The sequence below is a fragment of the Seriola dumerili genome, unplaced genomic scaffold (assembly GCF_002260705.1).
Source record: "Seriola dumerili isolate Sdu_G_001 unplaced genomic scaffold, Sdu_1.0 BDQW01000432.1, whole genome shotgun sequence".
NCBI lineage: Eukaryota > Metazoa > Chordata > Actinopteri > Carangiformes > Carangidae > Seriola > Seriola dumerili.
In genome coordinates, this window is record NW_019174687.1 from 6,448,970 (window position 1) to 6,473,846 (window position 24,877).

At 40.4% G+C, this 24,877-nt stretch overlaps 1 protein-coding gene across 1 annotated transcript in view; it reads left to right on the forward strand.

The window, feature by feature from the left end:
* Window positions 1-394: 394 nt before the first annotated feature.
* Window positions 395-24,877, forward strand: part of LOC111233859 (contactin-associated protein-like 4) — a 97,597-nt gene continuing 73,114 nt past the window's right edge. The window contains exon 1 of the mRNA XM_022761759.1: window positions 395-485. Coding sequence (XP_022617480.1) covers window positions 395-485 — 91 coding nt within the window. The remainder of the gene's footprint in view (window positions 486-24,877) is intronic.

Below are 24,877 nucleotides of genomic sequence, written 5' to 3' on the forward strand. Positions count from 1 at the left end.
CCCTCCCAATCAGTGCCAACTATACTACTCAGATTAGAGTAAGGGTCGAAGTTTTTGATCTGAATTTATGCCATGTGGTGAAACTACATTTTTATCCTGCAAGTGTGAAATTGAAAACTCTCTCGCTCTGTCTCTCTCTGTCTCTCTCTGTCTTTCTCTCTCTCTCTCTCTCTCTCTCTCTCTCTCTCTCTCTCTCTCTCTCTCTCTCTCTCTCTCTCTCTCTCTCTCTCTCTCTCTCTCTCTCTCTCTCTCTCTCTCTCTCTCTCTCTCTCTCTCTCCTCCTTCAGTCTGTGGGGTTTGAGGAGATCTCTCTTGGAGCTGGAGAGGAGAGGTCCGCCGTCTCTCTCTCCTCCGGCAGCCACTGGGCTTCTCTGCATCCTCCCGCCGCTTCATCATGGATCTGGGGACTAAAAAAAGAGTCGCTGGGATTATTATCGCTCAGGTCGCCCTGGTTCTCTCCAGCTCATACGGGACAACCGGAGAAGGTGAGCAGGCTTTGCGCGCTTCTTTTTTTTTTTACTTTTCTTGGAGGAGACGCAGCCAGTCCGGGCAGCTCCAGACCCGGAAAGGAAGCTTTAAATTCTTGCTTCTGTCACCCTCCCTTTACCTTTCTTGGATGCAGTGACATTCAGTTGTCACATTTAGTTGTTATGTTAAGTTGGATAAAGTACAGGTATTTATTTTCCGGTGAAGGGTGTGGGATATAGCGCATCTCGTTTGCGCACTGGTGCTCGGCTGTAAAAAGAGAAATAAGGGCAGTTTAAGTGGTTTTACATGAATGGTGATTGTTTCCTGTTATTTATTAATCAGTCCATCACTATAGCACATATTTGAAAGCAGGTAGCCTGTTCAAAGGAATTTAGTAACCGACCTCCCTTAATTCACTGGGTTTTGTCGCAGTTAATTAGCTGCTTGACTTCCAGGGTTAAAACGACCATTCCCTCGTGGGGATGTTTGCACAGAGGAGGATGCTTCTGCTCCAGGACAGACCCCCATTTTATCAAAGAAAAAAAAATCGTTGTCACTCAAACATGCAAGAAATCAGTTCATCCACTGTGTGTAAACAACGTTATGGCTTTGTTTTCTGGTTAATTGGGTGCTCAGCCCAGCATGATGAGCGCCCTGGGACTGAGCCACGTTTGTGCTCACACACTCAGGAGAGCAGGCAGGACTGTGAAGGTGTGTGTGTGTGTGTGAGAAAGAGAAAAGGATTGTATGCAGCTTGGAGAGGTGGGTTAGGGATTGAGAATTTGCTGGTTTGATTATTTGACCTCTGTGATGGAGATGAAGGAGAAATTGTCTTTTTTTCATCTCAACCATTGAGTTTTTTTGTGCCAGTATACCACAGTGTTAACAGGCCGTTTAGGTCAGCTATGAATGTGCAGGCATGAGGAGGAGAGGTACACAGATCCAAGCAGGTAAATGGAGAGAATCAAGATGAAGGGAGGAGAGAAATGGAGATGTAATTGAAGCAGATGGCTGTAAAAGTTCTCCATCCATGCTGGTTTTACTCTCCTCTTCCACAACCCCTTGATATTGCTACCTGATCCTCCCTTTGTTTTTTCCCTCTTTTTTATTTAACCTCTTTTGTGTTTTTATTTGGACCCCCCTCTTTTTTTATAGCCAGAGTTCCTCTGCCATGCGACCAACATCATCATCATCCCATGCCTTCTCCCTTATGGCTTCCCCTGAGTTTTAATCTTCTTCACACCCATCCCTCTAGTCCTCTCTGTGACAGACCGTCTTACACACATCGCTGTGAAAATGTCAGATAAGCAACATGCTCAGTAATTATTGAGGTGTGCTGGTTCTGCTGCTGTTTAATGGAAAGGCAGGCAGTCAGCTGTCAGACGGTAGAAGAGTGAGAGAGACATTGCTTCTTCTGCAGCTGGAGAGATGAATGGAGAAACCAGGTGATGCAGGGAGGGGAATGCAGTTTTGAACAGATCAGTAGTTTTTCAGCCTTCCTTTCTCTTTCCTTCTTTCTCTGAAAAAAAAAAAAATCTACAGCTTCTCCATTGAACGCTTCTCCTCGCAAGCTCATTTCCTCCTGCTGCGCCTCTCCTTCAGCTGCTTCTCCTCCTCCCTGCTGGTTCTTACTCAGATCTGCTGCTCACTCCCCATCCTCTCCTCCCTGATTTGGTCTTCCTGCTCGCTGCTCCTTTCTATCGGTCTTCTCTTCCTGCCGTTTCATTTTAGCTTCTGTCCTCCTTGCATCTGCTACCTGGATCTCTGCCCTCCTACTGTATCTCAATCAGAGAGCTGCTGCTGTGTCGCTCTCCCTGTCTTGCCGATTCTTCCTCTTTCTTTAGGTCCCCCCGCTCCTGCATGTTTTCTCCCCGTTTCATGACCACATCATTTCGTATGTCTGTCTGTATACTCCTGCTGCTCTTTTCTTTCTCTATGCTTCTTCAGGTTATTTTCTGATTCTCCTGTTGCCTCATCTCTGCTGCTGTTTCGACTCTTGCTCGACCAATTTGTGTGTTTTTTGAAGGCTCAGACCAATGCTGATACTTGCTTTTCCAAGTTTCAGTTCTGTCAGGTTGTAAAAGCCTACGAAACAGAATTTAGACCACTAATGGATAATAGAAGTCTCCCCTGCAACCCAGACTGATGAAATTCTGAAATAGTTTTAAGGTAAGCAGCACCACACCTATTCAACAATAATCAAAAGTCTCTGGTGCATTGACTAACTTTAAAGGAAATGTGTAAAATGAGCAATGAAATAAAAAATTCACATGCATGTTGTCATGCAGTCGTGGGCGGGGAGGAATCTCCATCATATCAGAGGTCTAAAACAGGACTAATCAATACTGAATATGTAATTAAATGCATGTAATGGCCCAAAGTATCAGCTTTCTATTGGTCAAGCACGAGATACAATCAGTGTTTTCTGCCGTGACTCTCATATTTCCACTTTGGTTTTGGTTTCTTTCTTTGCCTCGGCTGCTCAGCCTCTTACTGTTTCTGTTTTTCTCACTCGACCTGACCCAGCAGCACACTCATCATGCACGGACCATAAACCACAACAGCATAATAACTTAAGTCTGCAAAGGTGGAGGGATCCCAGCTGCAGGTTTCACACTGAGCCCCCCCCCCCGGTGAGAGTTCACTGTTCATTAAGGAGGTGGTACAAAATGACAACAAAGTAGAAATATATATTTTAACAGCCGCAGATGGTGCTCTGATGACTTGTTAGCCGGAGGAGTGAATCGCTGGGGTTTATGTGTTGAGATTCAAGGTACTCATGGTGTGAAACAGCTACCTGCAGGGCTGTGCAATCAGTGTGCGTTAAATCGTTTTTGATATTAACAGTTTGATAGTCAAGGCGTGCTTCTTACATGGAGGTGGTTGAATGAAGGCAGGTCGGCCTAGTGTTTGTAGAGACTGTAATGTAACTGAAAGGTTTGATCCCCATTACTGATTCTCATGGTGATCTGGAGGTTACTGGGGTTTGTGTTTTTTTTCCGCTGAAAATAGCTGCCAAAAGCAACACAGATGAGAGCGGTGAGAGTGAGCCAAAACAGGAGAACTAAAACAATGAGCTAAAGATGCAAAAACACTTCACGTTTCACACAAACAGTCATTTAATTTAATTTGATATATAAAATATTTATTAGTGCAGCTTTGAATGTAACTTGGCCATGTATCTTGCATTTTTAGAACAATATTGTTGTTGTTTGTTGTTATATTTTTCAAGGGTCCATATTGCAGAAATGTAGATTTCCATGTCTTTTCTGATTATAAAGCAGGTCTAGCTTCTATAGTGATAGTGAAAGTATCAAAGCGCTTGGTCCACAGAGAAATGCACACAGCCTGTATTCAGAAACTGAGCCTTAAAATGAGCTGTTAGGACTTTGTAACTTTGTGACGTCACAACAAAACAGTCATTGCTCTCAGTCATGCTCCTTGCCTTGCTGGATTTGGTTCCTCTGAGTGTTTACCTGAAATCTGCTGTATTTTCTTACAAGATCACTCAAAATACAATCAGACAATCAGAAGAGAGGCTCAGCGCTCCAGAGAGAAGCTTGAGAGAGGAGATGTAAAACTACATTAAGTTGGTTATTGGAGCTTATAACCACACATATATCTTCTCAAAGAAAACACATGAAAAGTGTAGACTATGGGACCTTTAAAAATAAGTGACGAAACATAGATGGAAAGTGGAAAGCAAGACCAGAAACCCCAAACAGAGCAGAAAACCAAATTTTTAAAGATCAACACTAACATCAAGATGTTTATCATCGTAAAAGAGCAAGAGCTTGTGTCGATTAGTAACAATTTTGCACTTACACTCAAGAATCACAGAGAGAAATCTATCACAAAGAGACCAATTTTTTCCAGCAGAAAAAAGACCAAAATCCACAGTTGCCTCAGGGCAAGTTGTGCTCTGAATAAAGCATGAGGCCGTCATCATTAGATATGATACACAAACAAGTTGGCCGTCCTAAACTTGCTTGTATGCCCATACGCTCAGCTTTGATTGGAAACAAATTATCACTCGATGTCTGGCCGCTGTGGAAAGGAATTCTGGAAGCTGAAGCAGTAAATTGCTACAGCTTTTTGAACATCACAGACTGATGAGATGTAGGAGTTGCAGAGTATCTCACAATGGACTGTTCCTTACCAATTTTGTTCCTGTAAACTGAGGCTTTAACCTCCGTGAGTCTGTGAGAGATGCTGGTTGTTTCCCAGCAGCTGAACAGGAAAAAAACTTCAGAAGGTCTGACTATAAAATCTGTGAGACAGTATAAAGTAAGGAGCTGAAGAAGTGAGCAGGCTGCCACAAACTGTCTAATCTTGTATTCCACAACCTCAAAGAAAGGTGTGGATACATGTGCTGCAGGTTATTCAGGTGCAGCCGTGTATCAAGAATTTCTTTTACACAATTTACATTTTTCCTCTTAATTGAGGTGCTTGGACGGCTGTAGACCAAAGCATTTTGCTAATGAGAATGCCCCTAATCAAGTTGCTAAGATGTTGGCAGGAGAAAATTGGGTTTATGTTGGACCAAGACTGAGAGTACATCTATGTTAGCAGCTCTTTGAGGCTGTGATTGACAGTGACAATTTGAGAACATGATGATGTTTAACAATTCTAATGTCCATGCTAAGCATCTTAGTTTAGCATGCTGGCATACTAACATTTCCTAATTAGCACTATACTCAAAATACTGAAGCTGATGGGGATGATGTTAGTTTTGCAGGTATTTGTCCACTAATTTAATTATGACCAAATTAAAATTTTTATCTGATGATGGCAAAAAAAGGTAGGCAAATCACCAAAGTTATTACACTTCATCCTGAGGGGAGCGTCAATATCTGAGCCAGATTTCATGGAAATCAATCAACATAATTTAAACCTCATGGTGACCCTTAGACAGCAAGTCAGCGACATTAAAGTCAGCGGGATTGATCCTATGGGGACCATGAATGTTTGTATGTAATTTCAAGGCAATCCATGTAATTTAGTCTGGACAAAAGTGGTGAACTGACCGACATTACCATGCATAAAGCCATGTCCATCACGGCTAATAAAAGTAAGTGTGTGGCGCTGAGGCAAAATGAAATCGAAAATTGCAGGCTTTTGCAGACCTTTCCTGAATAACATTAATATCATTAATAATATGAACTCTGCTGTATTCCTCTTCACACAGAGCAGAGAAACACAGGTACAGACTGTAATCTTTTTTCTTTTATTGTATTGTTTAGTGGTGCTCTGCAGTGTCTCTAATCATGCCCATAGGCAGTTTTGATCCCTTGTGAATTTTGCTGTATTTTGCTGTTTCTTTAAGCATAATTTGAGTTGGTACAGCACTGACTTTAATAAATTTCTACATTAATTAGTGGATTAATTAATTAATTATGCTTCATGATTAAGCTTTGGACGTCTCTGCTGTCTCCTCGTTCTTGGACTTGTTCTGCTTTTAGAAAAATCAACTGCTTTTCAAAGCATAAATTCAGTGAAGACAAGACATGTCAAGGTTAGCCTTGCCGTGTAATCAGACATGAAGGCCACTGTTGTGCTCATATACAAAGTTTAATATCAGCTTGGGGGACACAGAATGATGAATGTATATAATTGAGGTAAACTCAATTAATGACCTACAGGTCTTGATTTCCCCATTGTTGCTGCTAATAGTAAAACACAAAGGTCTGTATTATTCAAACATGGTTTTGCTTGTAACACATGGAGAGCATAAGCTAACTAACATTCAATCCATTCAAGGAATTATCATGTGATTATGTCTTATATTTTACCTTTATTATTTTCCTTTTCTTACCTTCCATCTGTTTCTAATTCAGTCATTCCTCTCATTTTCCAGAGAACTGTTTGACATGTATGTTTCACTGTAATTGCCCTGCCTTGCAGCTGCTTTGCATTCTGGTCAACTGATGCGATGCTGTGTAATGTAATATGTTTATACTTTAAATCAGTCACACTAGTGGGTGGGCTCTGGGGATGGTAATATCGGTTCATCCACCACTTTGGTTCAGACAACATGTTAAAATGTCCAACTTTACACCAGAAATAAACATGTTTACAGTTTACAGCCTGGTACAGAAAACGGTTTTGGTCTCTATAGCTAATTTCCCCCTTCATGAAAACTGCCTGGCCTCTAGCTGTCTGCTTGGTGTCACCTCAGCTAATTCAAGTCACTGAACATGACCTCTTGGCTGTGTTTGTGGTGTTGGTGCCTTTTGGTGGATTTTTCATGCAGATATCAGATAAATAGCTTTTCATGTGGTTGATTGACTAACAGAACGTGAGGCAGTCTACTCTTGTCTTTTTGAGCTGAGTGAAATTCCAGTATTATTTTAATTATATGTTAGTACTAATCATCAAGTATCAGTGTCAGCACTCAACATTACCTGGCGTAATAGATTAGGTTGTTTACTAGCTAATTAGCCAGCAAATTGATTAGCCTTGGGTTAGCTTTCGAGTAAGATGCCCCAGACGCCCAGCTGTGCTAACAATGCTAATGGTTGCATATGCTTGCCAGCCTTATTAAAACGACATGCACAGAAGTCTCAGCTTCAGATACTCTTCATAAAACCAAAACAATGAAACAATCCAATGTCATTATGAAATCAAACATCTGGCAAACAGGAGGACTTAACAGGAATGTGTTAAAATGCAATATTTTTGTGATAAAAGCATTTCAGAGTTTTAAAACCATGTGAAATTAGTATGTGTATTTTCTGGTAACTGAGTTAGTGTGTATGTGTAATAAATACATTTATGTTGCTCTGCTCAGTGTAGGTTTAAATGAGCTGGATTGCCCCCGGGTGTTTTAAGCAAACATGAGGTTAAAGTTTATGTAGACACGTTAATATGGAGATGTAGCTGCCTGGACTGAAAGGAGGCACATCTGACCTGCTGTTAAACACAGTAGATTGCCTCTTCAAATATTTTGAATAACTTAATTGGTAAGTTATATAAATAGTATGTAAATATTGCATTGATATGGATAAACAGTTTAATGACAACTCATTTTTTAAGCTGTTTTGTAACATGCCATAGTTCATTAAAAAAATTAAAATAAGATCCAGTTTGAGATCCTATTGTAAACTAGCACAAGCAGTTCATGGTGTTATATGTATTTGTGCCTTACTCCTGACCATTCTGAGCACAAATTAACTTTTTTTGCATGATAATAATTTCTGTAGAAAATATCATTTATGTGCAATGGAAAAATCATTTTCATAAAAAGGTCCTATTGCTTGATCAGCAGTGAGGAACAAACATGACTTAATAGAAGTTCAGATTCAATACAAAATTTGAGGGGATGGATGATAAGCAGACATCATGGTGAATACAACAAGCCAGGCGTGTTATAGGATTTCAGAAAGCAAATTACTTGTTGAGGGATCAGACCAACATCATGACGACAGAGCGATGGACAGAAAACATGATACAGACCATCGTATTATGGTCGTACTGACATACAACAGTTGGAAATAGAAATACTGTTGTTGGAGACTGCAGGAATCCAAATTAAAAGCAAAGACTGCCTCAAAGGAAACAGCTTTGGATAAAGCAAGATATTTGGCATTTATAAGCCATAACAAAAAGGGAAAAAAGAATCCACAGCTCACTCAAACCAATAACTTGTCCTTAAAGCATTTACTCCTCAAGAGAGCCCACCTCTTGTTCACCATTCACTTAATAATCACCTATGACTTTTCTCCACACGTCATTTGGTTCAGTGGTCTGTTGGTGCCAGGAGCAAGGTCTGGCTGAGGCTGTTTATCAGAGTGAACTGAAGGAGCTAAGATTTGTCCTGAGAGGTTTGATATTTGTGTTTCCTCACTCACTGTAACTGTGTCCGTGTCCGTGACTGTGTACACAGCAGCCTTCAGCGTGATTGGTTACACAAGTAATAGCCTATCAGATCATGCTGTGGGTGGGACATTGCTTTAGACCACAGAGTGCTGAATACAGACCAGAGACAGGTGGCTGCATCAGAGCCAAAGCAGCACATTTTTAGATTAATTTATTTTATTAGTTATCAGTTAAAAGAAATAACAATACAGATAATTGGAAAATGCAGAATTTTACCACCAATAATCAGCCAGGCTGATAATCGATTGATCCCAATAAGTGTAATATTGAGTGGTCACTGTTTTAAATGCATTTCTTTTCCAATGATTGAACTTAACTGAAAATGTTAATATCTCTGCAATTGTAAACGAGGCCTTATACATGAAAAACATTATGCTGTAGATTGTAGTTATAGCCAGAGGTCACAGCCAGACATGCCCCCCTCCTCCTCGACTTCATTGCCAAATAATGCTGGTTATTGGTTGTGGACAAAGTAGAGAGCAAAACAGGGTCAGGTTACGATGACGCACAGTTTATCATTTATTCATATAATGCTATCCTCCCTTGCAGCCTCTGCCATGGCAGGAATGAAAGGGTTTTCATCTAGTAAGTCATTATTACTCATCACCCACAGATGGAAGATAGATGGTTGCTTTCACTTTCTTAACTGTCATCTTCAGGTATTCTGTCTGTCTTGCTGTTTTGCTCTCCCTCTCTCCCAGTCTCATCAGTCTTCCTTGAGGGTTTTATCTCCCCTCTGAGCTGATTTAGAGCCACTGGAGTGTGTGCTATAATCATACCCTAATGACAGATAATCTCAAGAACACTAAATGACTTTAATCCTAGCCTAATGACAGATAATACCACTACAGTCCTACTGATTTGCATTTTCTTCCTCGTCCCTGGGTGTTAAAGTGACGGTGGCTCACTGGTTCCTCTGAGTCCCACTCTGGCCTCAAGCAGTGAAGTTTCATACCTGAATCTGTTATTAGTAGTCAGCTTGTTGTCTGCCTGCAGAAGGAAGTAAAGGCGTCCTGTCCTACCTCAAAGTCAGCTGCTGAGTTTGAGAAGCCATTTGGGAGTCAGATGTTTTACAGGTGAAACAGACGGTTGTGAAAGTCGAGGATGTATTCATATCAGGAATTCATATTCAGACAGGTTTTTTTTGCCACCTGCCCTCCAATTGTGTGATTTCTTAAACTCAATCTAGTGTTTCCGCTAATTACATCAAATTAAAGACAGCATGGGTCGGTAACTTACATGTTTGATGCTGAAGGGAGTTATTGAGATGCCGGAAGGCTGAATGTCAAATTCAAGGGTGTTATTATTCCCTCAATGAAGGCTGGTGGATGCCTTTAGACAATGTTGGTTATTTAAGCTGTGGGAGCTCCAGGGGAATATTAAGGGTGCTTGATTAAATATCAGAGCTCATGAAGAATCCCTCAGCTCTTCCAGGATTAAGTTGGTAAAGAAAATGCTGAGGAAGGTGTAAATTCAGCAGCCTATTTCAGGTGTGGCAAAGCCCTGTCTCATGGGAATTTATTGCTTTTCAATGAGCTAGTTGTTTGCACTGAGGAGAACATAAACCTGTGAATATAAACTATTTGGTGTGAATGTGTGGTGAAACTCCCTGCAAACCTCCCAGGCCCTTATGATTCATGAGAGGACAGCATCAGTGTGAGCTGGGATGAGGAAAAAGGGAAGTAGCTGAGGGTAAATCCCCCTTCATATTTCTTCTTTAGTGTCATTTATGGAAATGTGTGCAGGCAAAGTGGAGCCATGAATGGGATCTGATGAAGTCAAGGTTACAGACCCAACGTGGAGCCACCAGCCATGAATCTGGGGTTATTAACCCAGGAACAGGTAGTTAAGTGAGGAGCTGACAGACGACTGCAGTCCATCCATTTGATATTAGGACCTGCTGGACTGCTGTATTTGTTCAAGGCCGTCCCCAGAAGACGTCTGGTTCCCAAAAAATGAAGCCATTCATCATGTGTGGTTGTCATCATCACAGATGACTTGTTGTTGCTTAGAATACTGGATCTGCTTCCATTTGTGGAGGTCATGATACTCAGTCACTCTCATGTTGAAGGATGATGTTGAAGGGCTCACCTTCCCCAGCATTTTTTTTCTGTGGTTGTTTTCCCAGTTGAGTAGATTTAGCTCAGTGCTGAGTTGAGACTCGTTTGCAATTGTGAGTAAAAGCCATTCTCCCATTGCTGAAAAGCTAGAATAACTTGGCATGGGCAGGATCAATGGATCCATAGCTCAACACTATATATAGCATTATTCAACCCTCCTGCCAAGAATGTTGATATTGAACTATTCTGCAAACCCTCAGATAATGTTCAGCTGCTATGCTTTTTTTTTAAACATGCAATGGCAAATGTATATAAAATTCTGGCTTTTTACAATATCTATGTAAGTATGGTATGGTTATGGTTAAGAAAAGATTGTGGTTTTACCTTAAGGTCCTATATTTGACACTTTTCCTGTTTCATTTGTTGATTCATAAGAAGATGTATTTGTGGTTTTAGCTACCAAAAACCATCTCCGTGTAGTTTTACATCTCCTCTCTCAGGCTCTAGTAACAACAGGTCGATGAGCCAAACAGAAGAGAAGCTCTGAGCCTCTCTTCTGATTGGCTGACTGTTTTCTGAGTGATCAAATAAAAACATAGCAGATTTCAGGTAAATACTAAGGCTTGGGGCATGGCTAAGGTTGGTGACTTTTGTTGTGACATCACAAAGTTACAGAAGTCCTGACAGGTCATTTTAAGGCTGACTTTCTGAATACAGGCTGAGTGCATTTCTCTGTGGATTGAGTGCTTTGATACTCAAATAGACATGCAAATTTCACTTTATACTATATGGGACCTTTTATACAAATTTGAACTTTGTCACAGAATACAAAGTCCATGTAATTCCTGGTACTACTCACTGATATGTTGATGTGAATGAATGCTGAGAATACAACAGTGAGTTTTCCTTTTGAGAATGTGTTGTGTCTGTATGTTATTCATGAACTAACGGTGCATTTCCAGTTGCCACTTGTCCCTTTGTTAGTTTACTTATTTACGACTGCAAGCTGCTATAACAGTATGGTAAAACAATTCCTCCATTGTGACATTTTGACATTGCCTTTACCTTTACACTTACTAAAAATGATGAAGTACAGGCTCTGCATCAAGCCAGAGGCAGAGAGACAGGTGGTGTCACTGAGCTCTGGAGACACAGACTGCTGTGGGAATTTTAATGTCACATTTTCCTATGTCCTTCCCACATTAGAATAAGTGTCACCTTCAAAATCTGGAAATTGCCCCCTTAATATTGTGCTTATGAAGTGTGCATTACTCTAAATTTTTGCAAGGCTAATTGGCTGATATCTGTCTTCAGCATGAGCTCATCTACATTACTTCATACCTTGCAGTCCCGGCTCTAACGTGACCTTGTTACACACCAAAATAGATGCTGATCGCTGCTTATTGCTGTCACTGCTGTGTTTTTTTTTTTTTTATGAAGTCAGTGCTGTGTGACTACAGCTCTGCGGCCTGCTGCTCTGATATTCTGCAATGACTGCTGATGAGACGAAGCAGCGCTGGTCAGTTTCTATTAGAGAGCTGGACTGAGCTGAGTCAGTGGCCATTAAAGACGGCAGGGTAAGGCTGAATTTCAACACAACAAGACAGAACTAAATCAGAGCTAAACACTTTGAGGTCAAACAGAGGTTAAGAGGGGGGAGGATAAGGGTGAGAGAGGTGAGGATGAGGAGGGTTAAACACGAATAAGAAAAGGGAAGAAGGGGAGGAAGAGCAATATAACGTGTGAGAGGATAAAGTGTAGGGGTCAGGAGTCTGCAGGCTGTCTGGTCATAGTATTCCCTCTGTGTTTCTCACAACTGCAGTGAAATTTTCTGCCGCCTTTCCCATTTTATCCCTCACTGATTTTTCACTGTTTGTGTGTACGGGCCACCATCTGCTTTCTGGATGCACCGCCTCACATTTAGGAGATGATTTGACTTCATGAGATGAAGCAGGAAGCAGATGAGGAGGAGGAGGATAACTGGGATGACAGCAGGTACAAGAGGACAGAGAAAGAAGGAGGATGAGGGCAGAAAAAGGGAGACAAGTAGGGGAAAGCTGGAAAAGCATGACTGTGATATTAGGGAGAGTAGACAGGTCAACGGAGATGAAAAGAGGAACAAGGATTATGAAAAAAGAAGACACTGGAGGGATGAGGAGTTTAGGAGTTTGAGGAGAATTTAGCAGAATCCTCCTGTCTGTCTGTTTTCCTGCCGTGACATTCTCAACAGCCTCTACAATTTCACCCCCTGCTGCCTTTTGAGTGTGTGTGTGTGTGTGTGCATTTATGTGTGTGTTTTTGAGTCCTGCAAGTTGTGGGTTTTTGCAAGACTGCCCTGGTATTAATATTAATGTCTGTCCAAAAAAAAGCCATTCTACTGATACTTGAAATTTGAAGGAACAGCCGCTTAACTCAATCATTTAAACAAAGACTGAATAAAAGTTTTAAAGACTAGAACACAGTGCATTACATTACATAGGATATTTGTCCTTTCCAGCTTTCCAGTTTTAAACGGGTGTATGAATTTACTGTACTAATCTCCTTTGTCAAGTTGTGGTCAACTTCTCATGCTATTCCACATAAAAAACGTTAAGATTACATTAGGTATCTTCATTGACTGCCTTCATGTGCATGTCATGCTTTGAAGCAGCCACCTTCAAATGCTTTAAGTAACTTAGTGGATCTAGATTCAACAAAAAGTATTCTATTTTTTTTGTTATCCAAAGAAATCAGACAGGAAAACCACCTGGCGTGATGTTAGTGTCATGAATCCTAGAGCATTAGTTAAGTGTCAAAGGACCACTCAAGGTTGTTAATTCTAACTGAACAGCTTATTGCCCTCTGGCTTGCTGTAGTGAAGTATACCTGAGGGTCTGTCAGTAGTGTAGCATCACTGCAAGATGTGATTAGAGCACGTTTCTGAGTACATACAGTAGATGCTTCAGATCTGAAACTGTGAAACACTGTTTTTTTAGCCTGATATGAAATGTGTCTTTAAAGGTACCTTGGTTAGATAATTGTTAGGTGACCCTCCAACCTGCGAGGCTGCAATAATGCAATAGGCCGCCTATGACAAGATTCACCAAGACTTACTGTCATACTGTATATCTCTTAAACTCTGCCCGTAGTTTAAGAGTGAATCATATCACATCGTTACATCTACTGATGTTTAGACTTTTAGATGACATTATGTCCCATTCCAGTACATTAGTTAATGGGACAGGAGTGCAGAGATTAGAGGGTCATCTTTAAAAGGGTTCATCCATAATGTACCAACATGGCGCTGACACATGGTGACACGCTATGAGCTTCTCTCTCTCTCTTGATGCACCTTAAATAACTCAGTATGTATCAGACATGACGGTTAAAAACACAATAATAAATAACTAATCCCACCAATCACTATCATTTTTTTTAACTTATACTCATTCATTTAGGTATAGCTTTATTAATCGTTAGTTTTAAGGGCAGATGCCTTTCATTGCATTTGAATGTGCAACTGTAGCCTACTTTTTAAAGATACATGACAATAAAACTTAAACTTGAATCAGCATCGACTACATTTTGTACCTGACCCTGAACCTTCCTGTAGCAAAGGAAAGAAAAAAAACGATGTTCCTTTAAGGATTTATACTGTATCATGTGTCATCATAAACATAGTCCTGGAAAACAATTACAACTCATATGTGAGCAGATGCTACTGCTCTGGCAGAACAGTCTGTTGCTCCTCAGGGAGCAGTGTGCAGCAGCAGGAGGTTTTCACTTCTTGACTGGTCATATCACAACAGTGTGATAAATTTTAATCCCAGTGTACCATGAAACAAAAAAATGGATTTCTGTGAAGTGCATTGTCAACTTGGAGATAAAATACTTAAAGCTCCAGCCAAAGATTAAATTTAAGGCAGGCAGAGAACAAATGTGTATAATACTGGTCCGGAACAATGCTACCTACAATCCTCTGCTCTCAAACCCTACAACCAGCATCTTTCTGAGGAGGGAGTGGTGTGTCTCTTTGCTGTGAAGAAGATAGTTTCTCAGTTTTATGTGTTATCAAGTGTAAAGGTTGTGATCCTCTCTGTTTTGTTCCTGCCAGCTGAAAGTCCTCCTATGTGACTTTAGCGTGGTCACTGCAGGTTTTTCACATTGCAAAGTTTTGTAAGATCAGTCTGTCCTGAGGAAGATGTGACCAACAAGCTGTGAGAGGAGATATTCACCACCACATCCTCCATGTCTGAGCAGTGCACTAATTGGGGACTGTCCAGATTTTACCCCCAGCTTCTCCCCAATTCCTCTGCTCTTTGAAGGTTCAATAGTTCAGGCCAAAAGTTCGATGTTAACACTCGTCTCAACAACTTTGGTAAAGGATAGAAACTCTTCCCTTGGTTAGTTAAAGAAATCTGAGCCTTTGTGTTTCCAGCCTCAGGAAAACTGAGCTGTGAGTGTGTGAGAGGAAGATGGAGAACATCAAATTCGCTGCAGAGAAGTTTTTTAAAGAGCACTTATCTTCTAATGTCTCCTGAGGGAGGATGGCTGTAAAGTAAAACTAAGTAGATGCTGCGACTGCGGCTCCTGTTGTGGTTTAGTGAAGGTGTGAAGAGGCTGCACACATACACACACACACACACACACACACACACACACACACACACACACACACACACACACACACACACACACCACACACACACACACACAAAACTTATATTCTTTGTACTTTTCCCTTACATTACCTAGCCCCTTAGCTTAACCCTAAACCATCACAACTAAATTTCTATAATTGACCCTTATCCAAATCTAAACATAATTTCCATCCTGAACCTTTAAACCACCTTTACCCTCAAACAGCCCTTTGAAGGTGTGTCAGTGGAGAGTGGCGAAAATATCCTCACTTTCCCTGAATTGTCTTCACTATATAAGGTCTATATACTCAAACCGGTCCTCACAAAGACAAAACATAACACACAAACCACACCACCACACACACACACACACACACACACACACACCACACACACACACACCCACACAACACACCACACACACACACACACACACACACACACACACACACACACTTTTTTTTTGTTTCCTTATCTTCTGTATTATTCAAACACCAGCAATAAATCATTCTATATTATGACTAACACAATATTAGATAGATTAAACATAAACTGTTCTTTCCTGTAGGCCAGGCCTATATGTCATGATGAAATTAGATGATGCATGAATTGATATGAATGACATGTTTTTATGTCATTTTATGTCATGTTATTGATATGAATGACATTTTTATTTAACTACTTCAATCACAGTAGTAAATTGACTGATTGGTTTAACTTACAGCCTTGTGACCATTTAAAGTTGTCCGTTGTTATGCAGACAGGGTTCTCTTCATGGAGATCCCAGTTGGCAAGCCCCTCTCATTTGCCGGCTGCTATGTTTTCCCCTGTGTGGTCGTCTGGGAAGTAGGTGTTTTTTTTTAAGTGCTGATACAGGTTATTACTGTGAGGTAGCAACAGTAGCAAGGCAGGTTCTGCACAACACATGACTCTGTGCAGCATCTTCTTTTTTAAAGCTAAAATAGTTCGACACAACTGACGTACTACTCCTCTTTGACACTAAAGTTTCTGAAGTGCCAGGTTCTGTCGAGCCTGAGGCCATTGTACAACAGTGAAAGTGTAGTGTGCCAAGTTGTTGCGCCCTCTTTTAGCTGACTGCTCTACTCCTGCTTGCATGTCACATGACCAGAGTGTAATCGCAGCCTTTGTGGTTAGAAAATCGCGTTTTATCATATTACTGCAAAAGTGATTAATCGTTCAGCCCTACACTACGTCCTGTGGCACCTTGTGTGACAATGCGAAAGGGGTCACCCATAGTATAGAAGCTACAGAAAATTATCACCCAAATATATAGCTGTCCTTGGCTTTATTCAGCTTTGAGTTTCAGCTCATTGTTCAGCTGCCCAGCCACAATTTTACAGTTACGATTTACACTCACCGCTTTCATAGCGTCATTTTTGGCCGCGGCAGGCAGCTGTTTTCAATGAAAAAGCTCTAAAAACCCAATGTGCACTCACTGCTTAGCTGCAAATGGCAGACAGACTGTGATAGAGACTAGCTGGTGAACATATGGAGCATTTGGCAGCTAGAGACCCAGATATTTCCCTCAGGAGTCGGAAGACATCAAAACCAGAGCTTAAAAGAGAGAGAATATTGGACTTCCATTCAACAGGTGGCCAGAAACATGACCCGAAATTAATGCTAATGGTGCTCCATAACTGCTTGATGTGTAGACAGGTTCCCCATATCAACTGAAAGGGTGATTAAATCTCTGTTGTGTTCACATCTTAATTTTTCTGCTCACAAGTGGCCAACAGTTACTGCAGGTTTAAATACAGACTGTGTGACATGTGGGTGTGGAGGCTCTGAAGTTGTTTAAAGAGCTGACAGAGCTGGACTGAGTCATGAAAGTAATGTAATATCTAATGTAACTAATTACTTTTGCTGCTGAGCAATTAGTAAAGTACTATAATTACTGTAGTGAGTAATATGTAATGAGTATTTTGTTATTCAAATAACTTTAGCTCTTTAGTCTTCTGTTGTAGAAGCAGTGTATAGAAGTAGTGTGGAGTGTGGTCTTCATTGTTTGTCTATTGACTTGCCGTCTTCCCTTTTTCTTCCTTTATTGGTGCGTTTCTGTCTCCATTCTCTGTGGTGTTGTTGGTCTCTAGAGCTAATTCCCCCCTTCATGACAACTGTATGAGAATATGAATGCATATTTCAGGGTGTGGTTGCTTTGAGTGACAGGTGGGTGAGCCTATGCTTGCCACAAACCATCATGCACCGAGGTCTAGGCTCCACACGCCCCACCTCTTTGTCCGTTTTTGGATTAGCTGAAAGTAAGGCACTGCCAAGATGGTGGCAACAGTGCAGCTTGCTCTGAGCTTAAAAACTGCTCTTCAGAAACCTATGGGTGACATCATGGAGGCCATGTCCATCTTTATATACAGTCTATGGTGGCAGATCACAACAGGTGTGACTGTACTTCTATTACAATAAAGAAAAAATACCCTTAGGATGGATGGCACCAACACGGTTTAACTTTTAAACCAGATTAAATCATGGTTTAGATTGAAATTCTGTTGCACCAGATTAGTTTAATATTAAGCGAATAAATTTAAACCTCTCTTTAATCTCAGTTTAGTTTTTACTTTAAACCAAGATTAAATTTAATTTTGTTGCACCAAAACTTTATACCTCAATTTAAACTGTGATCTAGCGCTAACTTTGAACTGTGATTGAGGAGGTTTAACTTTCCTCAAAGAAAAATTGAGAGACAGACTCAACCCACTTGAGTTTTATGATGAGGATGAATTTTTGTGAAGATACCGTTTCACAAAGGACAGGAGGATTGGGCCAACTGTTAAACATGGCAGTGACAGAAATGCAGCTTTACCACCGATGCTCAAACTCCTGGTGGCCCTGAGATTCTACACTACTGGTTGTTTCCAGAGGGTGGATGGAGACCAGTTTGGCCTACACAACTCGACTGTTGTCAGCACTCCTCCTGTGATGAACATCTCCTGTCTCACACTCACCGCATCTTTTTGGGCTTTCGTCTTTTATGTTTTTGCAACAAGCTTTAAGCTGAGCGACTTCCCTTTTTTCTTTTACGCCAAACATCCGTTAAAACAGTCAGACAGTAGCTGCCAAGCAGTCTCTTTCTTTTTCTCTGTGCTGTTATCCATTTTTTTTATCTTCTATGATTTGGCCATATAATATTAATTCAGCCATCAAGTTTTTCTCAAAAGGAGGAAGAATTTGAGCTCCTCTGTTGAGCCATCACGAGTACTATTAATCTAGCAAGCTAGCTTTTTTAGCTATCTAGCTAGCAAAAATGTGATGTTTTGTTTTGGAAAAAAAAAGATTATTTATATATTTATTAAGTATTTATTTATTTAATTTTAATTTTGATATGTTGATATACTTGTCCTTATTGATTAAACTCAGTTTAAATTAAAACAGTTTAAAGTTTAAACTAATAAACTTGGCTTTACTACCCAAAACTCTGATTAGAGCTAATCTTAGATTAAAGTAAACCTTGTTGGTGCAATCCAACCTTAGCTTAATGGACTGTGCTGGAAAAATAATATGTTCGAATGATATATAATATTGTAATATTATATATAATATAAATTATATAATATTTTCTGCATTATAACTCTCTCAACTGAATCAGTGCTGTTTTTCCATTTTATGGGTCCCCAGGGTCCCATTAGATTTAATGCCTGTTTTTTGAAATAATATAATTTTGCTAAAATGCCTGGATGATATGAATATCTTTGTGGTTGTACCTGAATGACAGTAACAAATAACCTTTTTTTCTATGGACATGTGTTGATATTTTCAATTAAGATGTAATATATTCAAATCATTTACTTAGTGCTGGTGGATAAGTAGATATTTTATTATACATATCTTCTCCTGAAGCCATTAGTACGAGTGATGTAGCCTGCAGCATTCCCTCTAAAATCTGCATAATTTCTTGCATTACGCTTCACAGTGAATGTTTTTTGGGCTTCAGCAGTCTTTGAACTGGGCTCTGGTGAAAGTCTTGATTCTCAGCAGCTTGTTTCAACTGTCTCTGTGTTTATGTGAGTTAAACCTGGCAGTTTAAAGATGAAGAGATTTTAGCTGCCGTGATGTGGCTCGTCGCTGTTGTGATCACTTCATTTGGTTGATGTCTGTCTCCCACTCAGCCACCCACATCACTGCTCAGTGTGATGAGCCTCAGTGAGAAGGATGATTGTCCTCTCCCTTTAAAGGCAGTGGTACATTGGCATTATGCTGATTGGTGTTTGTGCTGGCTGTCCACTCTGCATGCATTAAAGTGCATTTTTGAAAGGTCTTTTGACACTAAAGGAGAAAAGCTATTATTAGACTTTGTCTCCAGAGGACTAATTTTCTGCTGCAACTAAATGACTTTTTAATGAGTGATTTCATCTTTATTGCACTGTTTAAAAGTTGGGACACACATTACAGTTGTTGGGCTGATTATTCTTATTTGGGCATCATGAGTGATGTGGTTTGTTGATATCTATAAGAATATATATTTTTGGTTTTAAGAATCAAAAACCATCTCAATGTAGTTTTACATCTCCTCTCTCAGACTTCTCTCTGGAGCTCCAGTAACAACAGGTTAGTGAGCCAATCAGAGGGGAGGCTGTGTGCATTTCTCTGTAGACAGAGCCCTTTGATACTTTCACACTGTTAATATACAACCTAGACCTTCTTTATAATCAAAAGAGAAATGGAAATCTCACTTTATACAATGTGGGACCTTTAACTGAGTCCAATCCAGACTGGATATAAAAAGTGTGTGGTGTTAAAATGTTCAAAGATCACTTTAACACCCCTGTTAAGCTTCGGCACCTATCCTGCACAAATTCAGATAAATGCAGTTGAACCCAGACACACATCCCAGTCACATTTCAGAGCCAGACTTTGGACTGTTACTTTAGGAAGACACAACAGATGTGTTCAAGTGACATTGCCTTGTAGTTTAGGGGCATGTAGTACCACCAGACAAAGTCATAGATGTTCAACTCTTTGAGACAGAATTACTCTTATTTTATTTGGAAAATGGCAAATAAACACCATTGCATATGTTACGTGAAGTATTTTGACATTTTGGGAAATGTGTGGATACAGCTATGGTGCTGCCCAAAAAAAACTCTTCCAGCATTTCTAAAGCTCACTTATTAAGACATTATATTAAAGATGTGCTGAGCCACTCAGCACCTGGGCATGTTTTAATGGATTGGAACAGGTCAAAATAAAGCCCATCAAAATTGTTTCTTTACTGTATTGTGCTTTGTTTGGCTCAACGCAGCTCCTCTCCTTTATTACATTCTGGCTCTACAGTGCGGAATTCTGCTCGCACATAACAGTGAAAATTAGAGTGTGTGAAATGTTTTATGTGTGCACCTGTGAGTGACTGAGTTCAGACACTGAGGCTGGCAAAATGCACAGATTTGCAAATCACCAACGCTAATTATCATCAGCAGAGAGCAGTGAAGAGAAAACATTCAGCCAGCAGCCTGTCGATTTTAGTTGGTGCTTAATAAAATGACGAAAGTAGAAAGTGGCGATGTGGTGATTCCACAAGTACCTTGATGGCAGGACAAAACGAAAACGTGTCCGTTGTCTGGTTTGTTGCACTCTGAAAAACAGTTCTTGTGTTTGTCAAAGACTGTTTTTGAGGGAAGATATTCCATTCCAACCCCAGCAGAGTTTCAGGGGTGCTGTGTCCAGCCAAATTTTCTTTCATAATGTGTCAAGAATTTAAACTTATAGATTTGATATTTTTATTTTAGTTCAGTATTTGGATCAAGTAGCTTGTGGAAAATATGGTGTGTCAGATTTAGTATCTATGGATGTTATTTCAATGTGTTAGATACATATTTAACAACATTTAGGAACATGTAATAGACGGGGAAGCTGTTTTTTTTTAACAGCAGGTTATGTCTTTGAAATGTCAAATGCTGTTTTCATTTCCATTTTCAAATTCTTAGAAAATTACATCTTCATTTTTATTGTATCTTGAGAACCGCTTGCACAAAAGAAAATGCAAAAAATGAAAGATCATCGTTCATTTTGCATTTCAGTTTTCAAATTTGAATTAACATTTGAATATTACCCACTGTACAGTGGGTTACGGCTGAAAATTAAATGTCAAACAGTCACAGAGTTTAATAACAGTCACAGTTAAATAATACTTTGTGTGTTGTGTGGAAAGGAAAAGGAAAGGTTTTGTTCGACGTGTGAGTACAAAGTCTGTCATCCAGTGTGTTGTCCTTGGTACTTGTTTAGCCCTAACCCTTCACAGTGTAACATCTTGTAATATGTTAAATCATTCCTCTAGTGTCAGTTTATATATCCAGAATAAACAGCAGTAAATGACTGAATGGGGTATTTGAAGTTGCAGTGCGGCTGTATTGTGGCTGGTCGGTGCCATATGCTGTTCTGCAGCCTGATCAGATCCTTTCATCCTGTGCTATTAATTACGTGTCAAAACAGTGCTAACTAAACCAGGGGAGGAGAGCTCCTGCCATGTCCTTACCTTCAGGGTATTAGTTAGCACAGTACACTGCTCTGCATTTCAATTAATCAATTAACAAGTCGGGCCACAGGCAGCTTTAGAACAGATACTGGCTCCTGATGAATTATTCAGCAGTTTTAATCAGCTTGTTGTATCTGTCACGGCCAGAATATAAATCCAACCTAGTGTACGCATAAAAGCAAAAAAGAACAACTGTTATATTATTTTTGGTTTAGTGTATCTTCAAAGCTGATGTTGTCACAGATTCTTCAACAAGGTCATTTTCCTTGCAGTAGCTCTGTCTTTCATTTAATTAGGTGAAGTGTTCTGAATATATTGAAAAATGACAGTTTGACATGATGAAATTGGACTAGGAAATTTTCAACTTAGTGTTTTGTTTTGTGGCAAATGGAAACATAAGGCTCCTTCACACCAGCAATTAAAATTGCAAAGGTTTGAGGTGAAATTATTTAATTCCAATGGAATTGCTCGGTCAGAGGATTCGCTTACAGTGTGGATGTTTTAGGCAACCTGGAGAATCCAAAATAGAGCTGTGCTGCAACCTCCACTTTTAAGGCCAGTTCATACCGTCAGTATCCGCATGTTCAGGAGGGTCTGCTTTGGTAAAATATTGTCATCTGCCCATGTCCACGAGGGTCCGCACAAACCCCTATTCTGACCTCTGCGTGCAGCCCAAAATTTGTCCTGTGGAGTCCTACTTCTTGATTTCTAGAGAGGTAGGCAAACAACGTTGTGGTGTATTACTGGAAATGTGAATGCATGGAACACCAGACCAAAGCTGACCCCAGCTGTAGCATTAATAGAGTTGTGTGCATGTTCCCACGCCCGCAGAAACATCTGCAGCTGTCCAGAGATGCGAAAAGTATGTCTGAGGCTTTACAGCATATAACCCCGCTCTGTTGGACCATAATATGAAGAAGAATGAATCAGTGGGAGTGAACGGCCTGGTATTTATTAAATTAAAGAATTTTTTACCTTTTCTCTGTTATATCACTGCATATTGAATATCCATGGAGTTTTTTTTTTTTTTTTTTTTGCTATTTTCCAACATTTTATAGATGCAATAATTCATCTTCATTCATTCCTTGTGTACCAAGAACACGCTCTGTATTCATATGTGCCAGATGAAACTAAAAGTGGGGTAAAAATGTTATGTTCTTTTTTTTTCCTTTCATTAGAATATTGTCTGATGCAGCATGAACTCAAAAGTTGGAATCAGCTTGTTAAGACAGCCCATTGTGCTATATCCATTTACAAACACACTTTCAGTAGTAGTTGGATCTCTTTGGGTCAAACTGGAGGTAGAAGTCATGCAGATTAGTAAAATGAACATTGACAGTTTCTGCACGAGGATGATTGTTAAAGCTTTGGAGCAAAAACCACCATCGCTGGAGCCTCATTATCCTGCTTACTGCGATGTGCTCTGAATGGGTAAATAAGTCGGCTCGGCTCACACTAAGAGGCACTGAACTCTGGGTCTGTGGGGCTTATGGAGCTCTGGAGTGCAGGACCTCCTGTTCACTGCTGTTTGTTGAGGTGATGGATGGAGCTCATCAGTATTCAGGGTCTCCGGTGTGTGCACTTTGTTTTGCAGCAAAACAGTAAAGAAGTGGACAATGCAGGTGAATGAGCTGTGGCCTCCCTCCCTGTCTCTCCAGTGCCAAGTATTAGTCTAGCTATCATGTCAGCTGTGATTAATTGTGCTCGACATTGCCAAGGCCTCAACACTCCAGAGACTTTTTTTGTTCATCTTTTGGGACTTTTCACTGCTGTCAGATTCACAGTTTGTTCACCTCGAATGATAAAACTGACACTGTGTGGGTGGATGGATGGGCTGCAGGAGAGATGTTTGACTCTTTTACTCCCTCTAAATCCTCCTTAGGTACCAGAAACGATTAAACATTCATTTGATGGGAGGATATTTTATTGAGATGAAAAGCTAAATCCCATTACTCAGATGTCAGCAGTTTCTTGCTCTTGTCGGAGGAGATCTCCGTTATACTGTGACTTCCCCTCTTATTTTTTCACCTGGGGAAGAAACAGCTGAAGCTTTTGGGACAGTGTTATTCTCTACCACAGCTGATTCAAGAAAGCAGAATCATTCCATATTCTATTATTGTCAGCTTTTCTCACATATTCTCTTCTTTTTCTCTGAAGATCTCACACCTTGAAGCAATCATTCCCTAGCTTTATGCTCCACAATGTCTGTTAATGTTATCTTCTGTAAGTGTTATTCGTTCCTAACTCCTTGGTTTCCAGTGATGCTACTGATTCAGAAATGTCAGTTGTTTCTTCTTTTAACCTGGATGCTTCAAATTTAAAATGTCATGAGAAAACTGTTTTTTAGTGAATTCACCCTCGATCAGATGTTGAGGCCGACAGAAAGAGAAAGGAGGCGCGTTTGTTTTTGTGCTGTTTTTGCTGGGGAGGACGGTGCAGTAGTTTAATATTCAGGAAAGCTCTCTCAGCCGGGGTCAGTGTTGAGGTTCAGCGGCTGCAGAGTCCAACAGGTATTCAACATTTAGCTCCATTTTCCTCTGAGCTGTCTGTGTTTGTGCTCCGCTGGTCACACCTACAGCGGCGTCCACTCTTAAATGCCAAACCTCCGCTGAGGAAAAGTGGCCCGGTGTTTTTAATCTGCGGGTTCTTTTTCTCTCTCTCTCTCTTTGTGGAGTGTTACCTCAGCGAGGTTGCGCTCTCACCACACATTATCTCCTCAGGGATTACAGCACTCAGCAGTGGAGAGCCGTGCCTCTCATTTCACCTCTTCAGATTCACCTGCTTTTCACGCTGAGGAGTCCCACCACCCACAGTAACAAGTGTCTCCGAAGCCAAGGCCTGCAATAATAAAGATTATCAGAATTACTGAATTATTGAAGACTGACTGTGTGACTGTACATCTCAGTACTGAGTGATACCTGCTGTGACAAACTGTCATAAATAGAGTTTAAACTTAATACCAGATAATTTCATCATCAAAGAGACTACTCGGAGGCCACACTGGAGGTTTCCTGGTGTTATCAAACTTAAATATTCATAGACATCAGGCACCATCACATCAGAGACTGACAGTGGCCTCAGGCCTCTGCTACACTTGTTTTTATTGTCTTCTGTCCTCCAGTAAATGCCCAATAATCACATTCGTTTACTTCCAAGTGATAAAGCCTTCTAATGGCTATAAAGATTATAACTCTTGACCCAGGAGGATATACTGTAGTGTGAATGAGCCACAGTCCGCAGAGGGAGGAGGTGGGGTCGATGTAGTCATTTTAAACAAAACTAAGATCCTTCCTCAACCCTGTAGTCCTATGATCTTTCTCTAATCCTTCAAGGTGCCTTTTAGGGGGAAA